The sequence below is a fragment of the Vigna umbellata genome, chromosome 3 (assembly GCF_029865625.1).
Source record: "Vigna umbellata cultivar VRB3 chromosome 3, Vumbellata_1.0, whole genome shotgun sequence".
Lineage (NCBI taxonomy): Eukaryota > Viridiplantae > Streptophyta > Magnoliopsida > Fabales > Fabaceae > Vigna > Vigna umbellata.
The window spans coordinates 6,836,176-6,852,120 of NC_142167.1; the positions used below are offsets into that span (position 1 = coordinate 6,836,176).

At 37.3% G+C, this 15,945-nt stretch overlaps 1 protein-coding gene across 1 annotated transcript; it reads left to right on the plus strand.

The window, feature by feature from the left end:
* The first annotated feature begins 9,679 nt into the window (after positions 1-9,679).
* On the plus strand, positions 9,680-10,740 carry LOC148201508 (uncharacterized). Its single transcript, XM_088109414.1, has 3 exons — positions 9,680-10,114; positions 10,206-10,429; positions 10,506-10,740. Exons 1-3 carry the CDS (start codon positions 9,680-9,682, stop codon positions 10,738-10,740), a joined length of 894 nt encoding a protein of 297 aa, XP_087965540.1.
* Positions 10,741-15,945: the final 5,205 nt, after the last annotated feature.

The window sequence follows — 15,945 nt, forward strand, 5'->3', positions numbered from 1 at the left end:
GCGCGTGTTACTCTTAGCAGAGGATGAAGAAGATGATGAAGAGGAGGATTTGCCACCACCCAAACCTCCTGATCAAGCTTACCTGTTTCAACCTTGAGGACAAGGTTGTTTCGGCCGGGGGTGTAATGATAGGAGATTGAGAGTATATGAAAGGAGAAGGAAGTGTTAGTTAGCCTAACTGCCCTGACAGTTAGGAAAGGCGAGAATGTGTCTGTATAAATAGATAGGCTTTGTTAGTTGTTGGGGGATTTTAGAATGTGGGTAATCTGTACAGGAATTGTTAATCCTGTAGGGGAGGTTAGGCTCTCATAGTGGCCTTATACTTGTATTCTTTGCTGTTGGTAATAAAAAGAGAGGTTATACAGTGTTCTGTTAGTGCATTTGTGGTATTAGTTTGGGTTTCTTGATCAGAAACCTATTAGTTTGAGATTTTAGTCCAATTAACTTGATGCTTTGGATTATAGCTCACTGCAGTAACCCCAATCCAGTTTTAAAGTTTGAATTGAGTAATGACATTTAGGGCTGTTTGAAATATTATAAATGTTCTCCCAGCAATTTCTAAATATTATCTTCATTTTTGTTATTTAAAAATTATATTAGTGTAGACACATACCTTTAGTTTTGTTAGATATATTATATCTTTTATCTTTTAGTTAGTTTGTTATTATTTCTGATTTGTATTTTGGGCTTAGCCCATATTTTTTCTATTATAAATAGAGAACCCTATGTGTGTATTTAACACAAGGGAGATTAATCCCAAATATAGTTTTTCACTATATTCAACTTGGTATCAGAGCAGGTTCTCTGATCTTCTTCCGGGGTCTCTACCGGCGGCCGGCCGCCATGGCCGCCGGTAGCCCCTAAAATTTCAGTGGGCAGCCCTTTTTCTTCTTCTTAAATCTGTGCCACAGTCAGCACCAGTGCAGCCAGTCGCCTCTGCCGTTGACCATCGCTGCTATCCGCCGCCGCCGATCGCCGTCACAGTTTCGACCGGTGACCAGCGGATTTGAAGCGTCTCCTCGAGCGATGGCCAACCCCGTCGGAGTCAAGACCAAACTCATCTTCACGCGCCTCCACGCGTCGCCTGTCTTCAGCTGGTCTCGGGTGCGTGTGTTACCACGCGCTGCCTTGTCGCCGGCCACCGTCACAGTTCCGACCGGTAACCAGTGGATCTGGATCGTCTCTTCAAGCGCAACCTAGCCCTGGTGGTCGCCGTCTCTGTCTCGTCCGCATGCTTTGTCACGCGCCTCCTCTCTCCGGTAGATCTCAGACGCGTGTTCATCACGCGCCGTCTTCTCAGCGTCGGCATCAAACCGCGCTGCTGCCGGTCGTCTCGCCGGAGCTTCTTCTCTCTGTTCTGACCCTCCATAGCAACCATAGCTTCCATCTTGTTTGGTCTTCACAGAATCTCCATCTTCTTCCTTTCTCACTAGATTTGCCGCAGTCGGCACCGGCGTAGTCAACCGCCGCTGCAGTTGCTACCGTCTCAAACGGACGCAACTACGTCAGTTCTTCTTGGGCTAGAGTTTAGCTCGATCTTCTTGTGATACACTGCTAAGTATCACACCACTTGGGAGTTGTCCAACAAAGAATTTTGGACCTCCAACATGTCTTTGGATCTTTGATGCCTTTGTTTAGCTTAATATTTTGTTTTGTTTTAGTGGTCCAGCAATTGTGATATTTCACATTTCCGCCGTTCACATTAAGGGGGGAGTACGTTTCCAAGACACTGCAAGTCACATAAATATGGGTGTAGTCCGTGCAGTTTTGTAGATTTCAGCTACTACTGTTGATCCCGTCACCCATCCATCATTGATGAGGATTTAGTGTAGTCCCTGCAGTTTTGTAACTCTTAGCTTTCAGCTACTACTGTTGATCCCGCCACTCATCCATCATTGATTGGGAATCAGTCCTTGCAGTTTGTCACTGTCCACCACTGCTCTTCTTCATCCACTTTTGAAGTTGAAGTTTCACAAGCTATTGTTAGTCCATCTATGTTCGCCTCATACTCTTGAAGACAAATCATCTAGTTCAACATTGAGTTCATCGATTCCAAGCTTAGTTCATACAATTTGTATGCTCCAGTCTGATTTCGGATCGCAATCCGATATTTTTAAGTCAATTTTGGCAGGATCTCTTCAAACTCAGCGGCACCAAGCTTCAGATGTCAACAGCGTATCACCCACAGAGTGATGGCCAAACGGAGATAGCTAACAAAGTCCTTCAACAATACCTTCGTTGTTTTGTCCACCATCGACCCTCATTATGGGGGAAATTCTTCGCTTGGGCCGAATGGAGTTTTAACACAACCATCAATGCATCCACTGGTCTCTCCCCATTTAAGGTTATATTTGGATGTAAGCCCCCTGCCATTTCGTTTGGCTCTATCGAGTGCACATCGAACGCTGTTGTCCAGTTCGAATTAGCCACTAGAGCAGATATTTTGCAGAAACTGGAGCGCAATCTTGCAAAGGCGAAGGCTTCTATGAAAAAATGGGCTGACACTAATCGTAAGGACATTCAATTCAGTGTGGGTGACTGTGTATATGTGCGCCTCCGCCCCCGCAGGCAAGTTTCCGTTGCTGGTCCTTACATTAGCAAACTCCAGGAGCGTTTTTTTTTTGCCCTTTTAAAGTCACCAATAAACTTAGGGCAGTCGCATATGAATTGGAACTTTCCCCTTCTGCTCGAATTCACGTCTTTCGCGTTAGCTTCTTACGCCCACACAAAGACCCTCTTCCCAATCCACCACTCCAGCTTCCTCCCGAAATTGACAAGCATCAGCCCATACTGGAACCCGTGGCTATTCTAGATTGAAAGTGGGATAATTCTACCCCCGACCCTCAAATACAGGTCCTCATACAATGGTTGGGATTACCCCTCGAGGAAGCAACTTAGGAGCCTTGGCATGTCATTAAGTCTCAATTCCACCTTGAGGACAAGGCGACTCTTGAGCCCGCGGGAGATGTAAGGATCACTTGGCCTATTACACTGATTCCCTCCAATGAGTCCACTATAGTTGCATCATCACATTTGAGCCACTCCACTGATTCTGAGGCTGTGATATGCAGGACTAGTAAAAGGCAACTTCAGCCACCTCAACACTTTAAGGATTATGTGGTGACTCTACCTCATGTACGTGAGAAAGGGAAATCTGTTAGGAATGATTAGGGAATCACAAGTTTGTTATGACTTTTTCTGCTGTTCCTCTTCCTTTTATTTTAATTGCCTTGTTATTGTTAGGAAGTTGTAAGTAAGAAAGTGCATATATAGCACATTTTGGGTGCAGTAAAGGGGTAACAAAAATGAAAGTATTTGGTTGATTATTCTCTCTCTGACTATTCTGCTCTCTCTGCTCCCCTTTTCTGTTATTCTCTCTCATATTTACCTTTCAAAACCTCTGCTTTGGGAACATGTACTGGATGAGATGTATCACACTGCCTTAAATTTGAGCCTAAGAATGGCTTTTGAGCAGGAAAAGGATGAAGAGGTTAGTACATCTAAAGTTGTTCATAAATTGATTATAAGATTAGGTTATAATATCTTAAGCAAGTGTTATTTTTGTGTAAACCTCGTTGTGAGACGAATGTGGTTGTTGTAATTTCCCATCCTCCATAGATTTTTTTAAGGAGTCTTTCATCTCTTTATTTTTATTCCTAATATAGTTGATATTTGTATTGATTTACCATCATCACTGTATTTTTGCCGGTCATCAATGTCTTGCAAAATTATTGAAAAAAAAATCATAGCTGAATTAATAAAATGTTATATTCAAGGAATGATAATGATCCTATTATCTGCAAAAAGGGATACATTAAGGACGTGTGAGATATCTGTGAAAATTAACATATAATAAACAGTGAAAAATTATCGTAAGTTAAATTGTTAGATACATAAAATCAGCTTTTTAATTTTCTTTTTTAAATTTAAACAAATGTCCCCCAAAACCATCAATAACTCCGAAAATAATTTCCTTCCTCCAACACCAGCTAAAAAATAAAAAATTTAAATTATTCCCAACATACTCCGAGACTGTTGAAGTTAAGTCAGTCAAGTTTCTGATATGTAGACTATACGGATTTGTCGTCTATTTTAAAGCATACATATATTACAACTAATAATCATGTCTTTGTAAATCTTTTAGGTGCAAATGGTTATAAATTTTGCATTGTACATTGTTTTTGCCCGTTATCAAATAGTCATTATCTGAGCTGTTGTCAATTGAGAATAGGGTTCCCCATTTTTGTACTTCGTCTGATACTCGGAAACAAAATTGTTTCTGTTGAAAGAGATCGAGAGAAACTTTTTCTGCTGATCGGTCTAACCTACTCAGTAACGACTAAGCATATCCGGTCAGTTCATCCTACTCGGTAGTAACAAAAATATATAATGTAGTTGGTACTTTTTGGTGCTAATGGCATGTTGTTGTACAACAAGCAATGCTTTTCATTTTTACTACATTTGCTGCGTTAAGTTTAATATATATGTTGCTTGGTTTGCACTGAAGTGTTCTTGCTACTTGTTTCAGCTTTTAAATGTTCCTAAAGTAAAGCTTAATGAGCCAGGGCCACTGCAGAAGAAATACTAATTTGGCAAGCTACAAAACGTACACATTTTCTAAAGTACATATTTTTTTACATAAAATTAAAATAAAGGCTTTCCAACTAATTCCATGGATATGAAATCCAATTCTTTACACATTCATTTATTTTCTTAAAGTATGAGAATATTAAAATAACGCTTTAAATAAAAAATTATCACTGAAACAAAATTTTTAGTTACAAATTTTAATTCTACAATAATCTATAACTTATATATGAATTAATTTTAATTATAAATTTACTATTGTTTTTATAAAGTGTTCGTAGAGAAATTTATAGATAGTATGTATCTTGAGGCCCTTCATAATCTTGCCCTGTGTTTCACCCATGATTTTTTTCCCACTGTTAGAGACCTAACATACAATTATAATTCAACTTCATAGAATGAATAACAATTATTATAATTATAATAATAATATTAATTATCAATTAAGTAACAATACAAATATTAATAATAAAAATAAATATTTTAACATAATTTACATTAATTATTTTACATTTTAAATTACTTTTATAATCAAAGGTAAAATGGTAATAATCTAATTTTATACATAAAAATGTACATTAAATTGAATAAAGCTTTATTATTTGCTAAAGATGAGGCACTTAATTCAAAGGAAAACAAACTTTTTCTTATAGGAATTCCTTTGGGAATTTAATCAACTTTGTTATTTTAATCTACACGTATTAGACGGTATCATCATACAAATTAAGTATAGAAGTATTCAAATTTACGGTTAAATTTTTTTTTACGATCCAAAACCATATGGGTGAAGAAAACCTATATGACACTTTTTTTTATAAATATGTATAGTATATCCGTCAATTTACTCTCCATGGTTTCCCCCAACTCACAGGAGGCTAGGGTCAAAATATCCTTAATGAAAAAATTTATAAGATCAAAATATCTAAAAAAAAACACTATGGATTAGGTCAACCCAAGAATTTTTTCTTTAAAAAAATAATGTTCATTTTAAACACACAAAAAAATGTAATTAATCGTAATTTGTTACATATTTAAGTGTTATAATTTCTAAAAATGATCAAATTATATTTGATAGGCCAAATTATTGTCAAAAACATCTATACAAATTTACTAAAAATAAAAAAGTAACAATATTTTTATAAAAATACTTAATTACTTAATTCATTGTCACATAAAATAGTTTAACAATTAACTGAAACTTTATTTCAATTTAAGAAAGTTGTATTCTACCTTCTTCAATTTTTATTTTTTTTAAATGTTCAAAAACCATTTTTGAAAAATATTTTTTACTGAAAATGTTATTTATTTATTAAATTCATATAGAAAAAGTAACAATAACTTAGACCCTCTTTAAAAAAAATTAATAACAGTGATCAATGAATAATTAAGAAAATAATTAAATTATGGTTATAAATACTGAAAAATTATGGTTATAAATACTGCACCGAAAAAGTAATAACAGTGATCAATAAATAATTAAGAAAATAATGAAATTCATAATTTCCTCAAATTGAATTTTTAACATGAAAAATAATCTCACATTTTTTTTCTTAAATTAAAAAATATATAAAATCTAATGATATAAGGAATTTGAGTTTGAATAACTAAATTATGAATTTGTGAAAAATAAACAGGTTTAAAAATTAAAGTAAACATAAGTTTATTTAATGGGACTAAACTCATTTTAACCCTGATCCCAACCCACTTGAGAGAGGGTTTTGGGGGTTGAGGTTTTTTTTTTACCCCACTTAAGGGGCTTCCTAAAATGGAGCTTTTAAAAGAATGGTTTAGAGCTAACCCATGGGTCATGGATCAAATTAACACCTCTATTTGACACAGAGCACAAAGGTAAAATGGTTTAGACCTCTAACTGAATTAAGTTTATTTTGATTCAATTTGTTTTTATTATGAACTTTGATGTTATATTTGAAGGAAATCAAGAACGAAGTCAAAATATTTTTGACTTTATTATCTTTTGGTACTACTTTATATTTAATAAAATTGAGATATGATGGAAAATGTCAGCAGACAAAAACAAGTATGTAAATGTGTTGTGATTTTAAATTTCGCTATAATTCTTTTTTTCCTCTAATTTTTATAAAATATTTAATTAGATCCTTAATTTTTATTTGATTTAATTTAGTTTTCTAATTTTTTTAAAATGATCCAATTAGGTTTTTTCAATTATTAGATTTATCTTAGATTTATATTAAAATTTATACATTAAATTACTTCACTATATAAATCTAAATATTTAAATTAATTTTAATTTTAAGGTAGAATGATTTGATTGATAAATTATAACAGAAATCTAACATCAATCTAACATAATGATTGAATTGAATATTTTTTAAAACTAGAAGACTAAATTGAACCAAATAAAAATTATGGATCAAATTATATTTTTTATAAGAATTAGAGGAAAAATAATTATTTTAGGCTTTAAATTTCCTATTTGGTTGTAAGTTGTAAGCATGTTGATACGACAGTTCAAATGTTAAAACAATATTTTGTTATTTTATAAAGGTTTAATCCTTTTCGACATCCCTATTTGTGCAGGAATGTCTCAGACAAGTACTCGTTTTCTATAGTGTGTCAAAATGGTCCTTAATTTTGAAAATTGAAATCAATTGAGACCTTCCCGTTAAGTTAGCTGGACGGCGTTAAAGAAATTGATGTGTGGGTTGATGAGATGACCAAATGGTACTAACGTGGCACAATACTGTTGTTGACATGGCTTATTGGTGAGTTTTTATATTTAAAAAAGTAAAATTTTTAAATCAAAATGCAACGTTTTGATTTTTAATAGAATAAATGAACGTTACGTTAGTTTTAATTAATTTCAATGTTGGGGAATTTGGGATAATTGGGAGAATAGGGTTTTGTCGAGGGTTGGCTTTTGTGTTCGAATTTGGGGGACAATAGGGTATATCGGTGTTATTTGGTATAGTTGGTGACTAAATAGGTATCATTTCTAGATTTGCGAGTGATCTATCGGTGCTATTTCAGTAGAATCAGAAAGGTGTTGGCGGTGAAGCACGTGGAAGGCAGTGGCGAAAGTGTTGGAAGTGAACCACGTGTTCAGGTTAGTAAATGTGCTTTTGATTGAATTTTTTGATGATTTTGTCCTTTATGGTTGTACTCCACTATTGCATGTTGTATATTGTTTTGTTTTCGATTGCAATGTGGTCCCCCATTATTAAAGTGTTGTTTGATTGTCTTTTTCAGTGGGTTATGGTTTGTATATATTGTTAATGCTTTTTGTTGTGGTCGGTTGCAATGTGGTCCCTCATTGTTAAAGTGTTTTCTTACTTTATAGGTTAAAATATAATTGTTGTGTTGTACGTAATGGAAGAAAATTTTGAAGTTGTTTTCCACCATGGTGGAAAGTTCATAAATGAAGGAAAACTTAAGTATGAGGGGGAGAGTACAAGTTTTTCCTTTGACCCAGACATGTGGAGCTATTTCCTTGTAGTCAGTGTAGTAAAAGGTCTAGGTTATGATGGGTTTAAGGAGTTGTTGTACTGTGTAGGTGGTGGTTCTTGTTGGAAAATAGGTTGGAACCTTTGTTGGATGACATAGGAGCCATGCACATGATTACCTTAGCCAGGCTTAATGGTGAGGTTCATCTATTTGTTGTTCACAATGTCTCTGAACCTGAGGTGATACATATGTTAGAATATATTCCTCAAAATATAGATGAAGTAGAAGTTGAACCTGTAGGTATGGTTAAGGGTGAAGGTGAAGAGCAAGGTGGGGGTATGGTTGAGGGTCAATGTGAAGAGCAAGGTGAGGGTATGACTGAAAGTGTTGTTGTTTTAGAAGAAAGAGTTGAGGCTGATGATGTTGTTGAAGGAGAAATTCAAACAGAGGTTGGTGGGGGTGAATGTGAACAGGATAGTGAAAGACAATTTGAGGTGGCTGTCAATGAAGGTGAGAGAGGTCAGTGTGATGGAACCACTGAAACTGTTGTTGTTTCAGAAGAAAGACTTGAGGCTGATGATGTTGTTGAAGGACAAATTCAAACAGAGGTTGGTGGGGGTGAATGTGAACAGGATACTGAAAGACAATTTGAGGTGGCTGTCAATGAAGGTGAGAGAGGTCAGTGTGATGGAATGACTGAAAGTGTTGTTGTTTCAGAAGAAATACTTGAGGCTGGTGATGTTGTTGAAGGAGAAATTCAAACAGAGGTTGGTGGGGGTGAATGTGAACAGCATAGTGAAAGACAATTTGAGGTGGCTGTCAATGAAGGTGAGAGAGGTCAGTGTGATGGAATGACTGAAACTGTTGTTGTTTCAGAAGAAAGACTTCAGGATGATGATGTTGTTGAAGGAGAAATTGAAACACACGTTGGTGTGGGTGAGGTTGAAGAGGATGCTTGTGATGTTCGTAGCTGGACCAGTAGTGGTCATGATGATGGCAATGATGAGGTTAATTATGACTGTATGGAAGGTCTGGTTGATGTTAATGTTGAGTGTGATTTAGAAGAGAAGGTAGGAGATAGAGTGGCAGATTGGTTTGGTAATGTCCAAGTTGATGTGCAATCTGATGATAGTGATGTGGATGATGGAATGAATAGTGATCATCATAGAGGTTTGTCCGATGATGAATGGAAATCTGATGAATTAGACAGTGGAGCAGAAAGTGAAGCACAAGATGATGAAGAGGAGGGTTATGGGAAGTTTGTAACCTTTTGCATGCCTAAGACAATGGTAGATTATAAATGGGATGTGGGAACTTATTTTACTGACAAGCAAGACTTTGTGGATGCCATCAAAACATATGCAATAGAAAATGGCAAAAATATTAAATATATTAAAAATGATAAGAAGAGAATGAGGCTAAAATGTATGGGTGCTAAAGGAGAGTGCCCCTGGATGGCATATTGTGCTTATATGGAAGCCATTCATACGTGGCAATTAAGGACTTTGTTGACAACCACAGATGTAGTAGAGAGCACAAATTAAGATTACTTAATGCAAAATGGCTGAGTAAGAGGTTGGAAAAAACTGTTAGAGAAAATCCCCAAGTAAAGGGAAAGGAAATTCGTGAGAAGATAAATAGAAAATGGAATGTAGGTGTATCTAGATGTATGGCTTATAGGGCAAAGGCCATTGCTTCAGACCATGTTGATGGGTCTTTCAAAGACCAATATAGAAGGATTTATGATTGTGCGAATGAGGTTTTAGCTCTTAATCCAGGATCCACAGTAAATGTCAAAGCTGAAGAGAATGTGGATGGACCCATTTTTATGAGGTTTTATACATGTCTAAAGGCCTGCAAGGATAGTTTTGTGTCCTACAAGCCAATTATTGGGTTGGATGGTGCTTTTCTGAAAGGAAAATATGGTGGTGAAATGTTAACTTCTGTTGGTAGAGACGCAAATGATCAAATGCTACCTCTTGCGTATGCCGTGGTGGAAGTAGAGAACAAGGATACTTGGAGATGGTTCCTTGAACTTCTGGTTGAAGATCTCGGTGGGGAGGAAGTAAGTTCATCATTTACATTCATGTCGGACCAGCAAAAGGTAATGCACATGAGCTATTCCCCGATTATGTTAATTAACTTTCATATTGAAATCATATTTCTAACAACACTGTCATAATTTCATTCAACAGGGACTACTACAAGCTGTACAAGAAGTGGTGCCTGGAGTTGATCAACGTTTCTGTGTTAGGCACTTATACGCTAATTTTAGAAAGAAATTCCCTGGAAAACAACTAAAGCGTTTGATGTGGAAGGCAGCTATAGCAACCCATCCACAAGCATGGGAAGCAGAAATGAGAAATATTAAACAGCTTAACGATGAGGCTTTCAAATACTTGTTAAAAATCCCTCCCAGGTTTGTATTTAAATTTCTATTGTTAAAAATGTGCCAACTTTTCATAGTAACATTGATGAACAAATATATGTTTTAGGTACTGGTCAAGATCAAGATTTAGCAGCAAGCCTCAGTGTGATACTTTGGTTAACAACATGTCTGAGGCTTTCAATAGTGTAATGGTGCATACAAGGTCTAAGCCAATCGTAACCATGTTGGAGGAAATCCGCCTTTACTTGATGAAGAGATGGGCAACTAACAGGACAAAAAGTCAATCACTTTCTGGGAACATTTGTCCAAAAATCAAGACTAGACTAAAGAAAGAGTCTTAGTTAACTAAATGTTGTGTTTGTAAGGAATTCGGACACAACAGGACTTCTTGCACCAAAGCAAAACAAACAATTGATTTGAACTCTCAACAAACACAACAAAGTAACCCATCAACTCAACCAATCATGTCATCATCAAATCAGGAAGAAGCTGCAGTTTAAGGGGATAAATGAACAAATTTAATGTTTTTTTTATATCTTTTTGTAATGTCTGTCATTTGAACAACAGTTTGGTAATCTTTTTCTATTAGACAACAGTTTGGTAATCTTTTTGTATTAGACAACAGCTTGGTGATCTTTTTGTATTAGACAACAGTTTGGTAATCTTTTTGTATTAGACAGCAACTTGATGATCTTTTTGTATTAGACAGCAGTTTGGTAATCATCTGACAATGTCATTCTGCTTTTATCAGTCTGTATTTTGATGTTTTATATTGGTTTCTTCACCTCTGCTTATCAATGAAATCAGTCTGTTTCTTCACCTCTGCATATCAATGAAATGAGTCTATATTTTGATGTTTTATATTTGTTGTACACTTTTGTCCAAATATATGCCTTATTATTGGGTGATGCAAAATTCTTTAAAAAGTGACCCTGAGCAATGCAGATTTTTTTAGACTCATAAAAACACCTCAGATATGCATGACGTAGGTGTATGATAGCAATATATAGACTCATAAAAACATAACAACTTCAACATAATAACATTATTTACTCATCACATTCCATAACAAAAATAGAATTTTTCACTAATAACAAGTCTGACTTTCATTGAAATGGAAGAAAGGTACAACACGGTTACAACCCATCAGCCCATTCTCATCAACATTGATACGCAAATTGTGTTTATTACACATAAAAGAAAAACCAAAAATATCAACACCTTCATCCACTTTTCAACAACCAACAAAGATTTCTCAAACTTAACTAAAATTTTCCTATTACTATCCATTTCTTCACTGTGCATCGAACTTTCTTTGTTTCCTTCACACTTGAAGCATTTGCCCCTTTCCTCTTCCACAACATAATTGAACCATTTGAAGTAGTTGCAACCACCCTCTTCAGCACCACTCTGTATAAACAACAATCTCTTCTCAAAAACACTTCCACATAATAGAAACGTCAAATAAATCATACCTTATACTTCGAGCATCCCCAAAATTGCTTGCCACGATTCTTCAAAGTTTTAGCAGTTCTCATCGCACATCTGAGTCCACAGTGGCAAATCGGTGAACACACATTACGGTTCTCCTTCCGCCACACATTGCATGTCGACGAACAACAAGAATGCTCCTTCGACATCGTCTTCGAACAACTACATTCTTAAACCCACCCACTTGTGTCAAACCAAAATTCCCTTCTTGCAACAAGCTCAACAACCTCCAACACGAACCTCGCTCCTCGCTCTCGTCAACCAATTTGGGGATTTCTTCAATTTAGGGATTCCTTCATTTAAAACGTTCATTTATTCTGTTAAAAATCAAAATGTTGCGTTTTGATTTAAAAATTTTACTTTTTTAAATATAAAAATTCACCTAATAAGCCAGGTCAACAACAGTACTATGCCACGTCAGTACCATTTGGTCATCTTAGCAACCCACACATCAATTTCTTTAACGCCGTCCAGCCAACTTAACGGGAAGGTCTTAATTGATTTCAATTTTCAAAATTAAGGACCATTTTGACACACTATAGAAAACGAGGACCTATCTGAGACATTCCTGCATAAATAGGGATGTCGAAAAGGATTAAACCTAAAAATACACAAAGCAAACAATAATAATTTTGGTTTGAGTTAAAGTTATATTTTCAGTTTTAGTGTAGAAGTTATAATTTTTAATTGGTGAAGATAGATAGATCAGTGAAGTTTCAACTTATAATTTTGAATAATAGAAAAACAATAAGGTTAATCTTTTTTTCAAATAGCCATGAGACACTTGCTTGGGTATGCTGAGTTTTAGTGGAGAAGATACACATCAATGGTATAATTATACTACTTTTGACACTTAGAAAACTAGTTGATGGGTTGCCACGTAACAACTAAATATACCAGCAAATATACTAGGTAGTTTGTATTGAATCAAGTATCGTGTTCATAGGGATTTGGTAGAAAACACGATGTTTCAACTATGATATTTGATAAAACAGTAACAATGATTTTGATATGTAGAAAACAAATTGGTTTTGTGAAAATAAAGTAAAATACTTTGAAAAACAATTTGGATTGCAAAACGAGTGACTTTCAGAAGATTGGACTGTGTTGAAGTTTGACTCCACCACTTTATTCCTCCCTTATACCAGATTTATATTAGATATGACGCTGCAGATGATCAAGTCCTGGAAGTTCTCTTAAATGCAACTCTAAGTTCATTCTTGGCACCTAAAGGCTAGGATCACCAAACTTCAGTATGATTCCTCAATGACTACTTGAATGGATCACCTCTATTAAGATTAGGAATTTATATCCAGCTACAACCTTAGATATATTCTTAACATCTAAAAGCATACAGGAGAAATGATTGAACCACAAATTGAAACTAGTTTCCACTTAATCCCAAGCCGGTAAAATAAGATGACGGATCAGTTTATCCAAGAACAAGCATAAATCAATTCACAAATGTGTGATCAAAAACAAACATTCATAAATACAAATAGTACCGAATACAAGAGAGTTCAAAGTAGTTAACATCTCACTTTAACAACACCTAAGAGATTTAGCTCCTCATAATGGATGGAAAGAAGTTAATACATGGAAGAAACTTCATCTCCTATTCCTCTAAGGATATTCTTTAAAATGCAAAGGAAGTGTGTGAGAAAACTCTTTAAATTCTGTCTCTAAATCTCTCTAAAATAGTCTTTCAAAAGTTCTCCAAAGAGCTCTCCAAAAGTCTCCTTAAAATATAGGTGAAATCTTGTTTTTATAAACTCTGATAGCGTGGCTTTCATGGCTCCAACCATGAGGTTTCCTCCTATGTAGGTTTCCTCTATGGCTTAGGCTGTGAGCTTTTAGGCTGAATCCTCCTGAGATTGCTTCTAGGTGAAGGACTCTTCATGGCTTGAGCCTCAGGTTAGGGCTTGAGGTTTCCCTCCAAGATATGTTTTCTTTATGTGGCTTAGGCCCTAGATTACGTTGCAGCCACACTGAAGTCAGTTTGTTGTGAAATGCTCAAAATTTTTTTGCTTTTGTTTATAATTCAACTTTGACTCTTGAATTTCATCAAAACCTGCAAAACAAATAAAATTGAGATTATTAACACAAATATTTAACAAATTCAAAATAAGATAAGTGTCAAATTATCATAAAAATTACCTCATATTGGACATTTATCACTAGTATGCTAGGAGAAACACATCAATGACTCCCTTTAATAGTTTGCTAGGAGGAACACAAACTATGTTCTTACAAAGACTTTTAGCGAAAGGATAAAATTCAACAAAGTTTTGAAACATGCAAATTAAGATTGTTCTTTTTGTCTTCTTTTCGGAAAACTTTTGAGCTCAGGTTCTCACTCTTCGTCTCCAATGGCAACCTCTCTTCCGAAAACTACACCCAACGTGTTCCGAAGACAACCCCAAATCGGGTCCGCCCATCAGCCTCCGTCGCGCCACCAGGCGCTGCTGTCACAGGGGCACCATGAAGTCATCCCCATCATCTCCACGATCCGCAAACCGAAAATCCCAATCCCCAAAATCGGAGAACAGCAGGAACCCTAAACCCAAAGCTCAATGGCGCCGCCGCTTTTTCAAATCACTGCGTCGCTGCCCTCGCCATCTTCATGCATTCAAAATTGCGAATCGAAACCCTAAAATCCCGAATCAGAGACAAGCCCTTTCGGCGCCTCCAAGTCCGCCGCATTGTCCGACCCATCTTCCGCGTCTTCCGCAGCACCCACGGCATCCACGTGCCGTTTTGTTTCTGCCTCCACAACGTTCAGTTTTCGAATCCCCATATGTCATCAACAATTTAGGGTTCCCGAATGAATCTCTGACCAGATGGTTCCTTCTCTGTCATGGAAGGTTTCATCCAATCTCGCCTCTGTAGGGCCTCGGCCAGCATTGTCAAAATCCACCGTCACCCATTGTGAACGCAACAATTAAATTTGGCCTGAACCCCACTTTTTCTGAACCGTCTGATAAGTCCGACACATGGACTCAGCGTCCCTCCAAGGTCGACCATCTCCTTGCCGTTCGACCATTTAAAGGTCGACCATCAAAGACGCACCACCCTCCAGGGCGTCCACCTTGGTCGACCAACAAAACCGAATGTCGACCGTGACCGATCGACAAAACCTGCCTCATGGTCGTTCGACAATGTCCAGCTCGACCATCAAGAATGAGCCACCACCAAGGTCGTCCACCTTGGTCGACAAGACCGAGTGGCCTCAACGTTCATCCCTGGCGATCAACCATTCCGCCTCACTCATGTTCGGCCACCCTCCTCCATAACGTTCGTCCACTGGATCCCCAACGTTCGACCATCCTTGGCCTCGACCATTCGGCCACCCGCCTCAGTAACGTTCGTCCACTCGAATCCGCAAGCGTTCGCTCATTCGACTACATCTGATGCTCGCACATTGGTCCTCAATGACGTTCGGCATCTTGGTCTCTACCGCTCGACCATACTTCAACACGAGCATGTCAGCGTTCGAGCGCCACTGACGTTCGAACACCGCTCGACAATCCATATCAACGAACGTTCAAAAACCGCTCGACATGCCATGTGACGAGCGTTCAAACCGTCCACGCGTTCAACCTACGTGTCGAGCGTCCAAACCGTCCTCACGTTCTACCGCTCGACACTTCATTTGGATTCGGCCACTCGACGCCAACGACGTTCGTTCTCTTGGGGCCAATCGTTCGCCCATTAGATCTCACGGACGGTCGGCTTAGAGCGTTCATCGGTTCGCTCAACATCGATGTCAAGCAGTCGCCCGTTCGTCCTCGCCCTTCGGATCCGAACGCTCGACAACCCCAGTGTACGAGCGTTCAAACAGTCGGCCGTTCGGCATCCCTTTGGTTTTCAACCACTCGGCCTCACATTTGGCCTCTACTGTTCAACCATACATCTACACCAGCACTCAAGCCTTGGGCCGTTCGTCCGCTTGCCTCAGTTGTTCAACTGTAGGTCTCAATTACGGTCGGCCGCCTGGCCTCCACCCTTTCGCCTCAGTCGTTCGGTGATTTGCGTCTCAAGCAATTCCAGCATTT

What these genes read in the sequence shown, in the direction of transcription:
- LOC148201508 (XM_088109414.1), top strand. Translation starts at nt 9,680, where the DNA reads ATGGCTTATAGGGCAAAGGCCATTGCTTCAGACCATGTTGATGGGTCT. An exon ending in TCATGTCGGACCAGCAAAAG is followed by an intron (nt 10,115 to 10,205) that starts GTAATGCACATG and finishes TTCATTCAACAG; the next exon opens with GGACTACTACAAGCTGTACA. An exon ending in TTGTTAAAAATCCCTCCCAG is followed by an intron (nt 10,430 to 10,505) that starts GTTTGTATTTAA and finishes TATATGTTTTAG; the next exon opens with GTACTGGTCAAGATCAAGAT.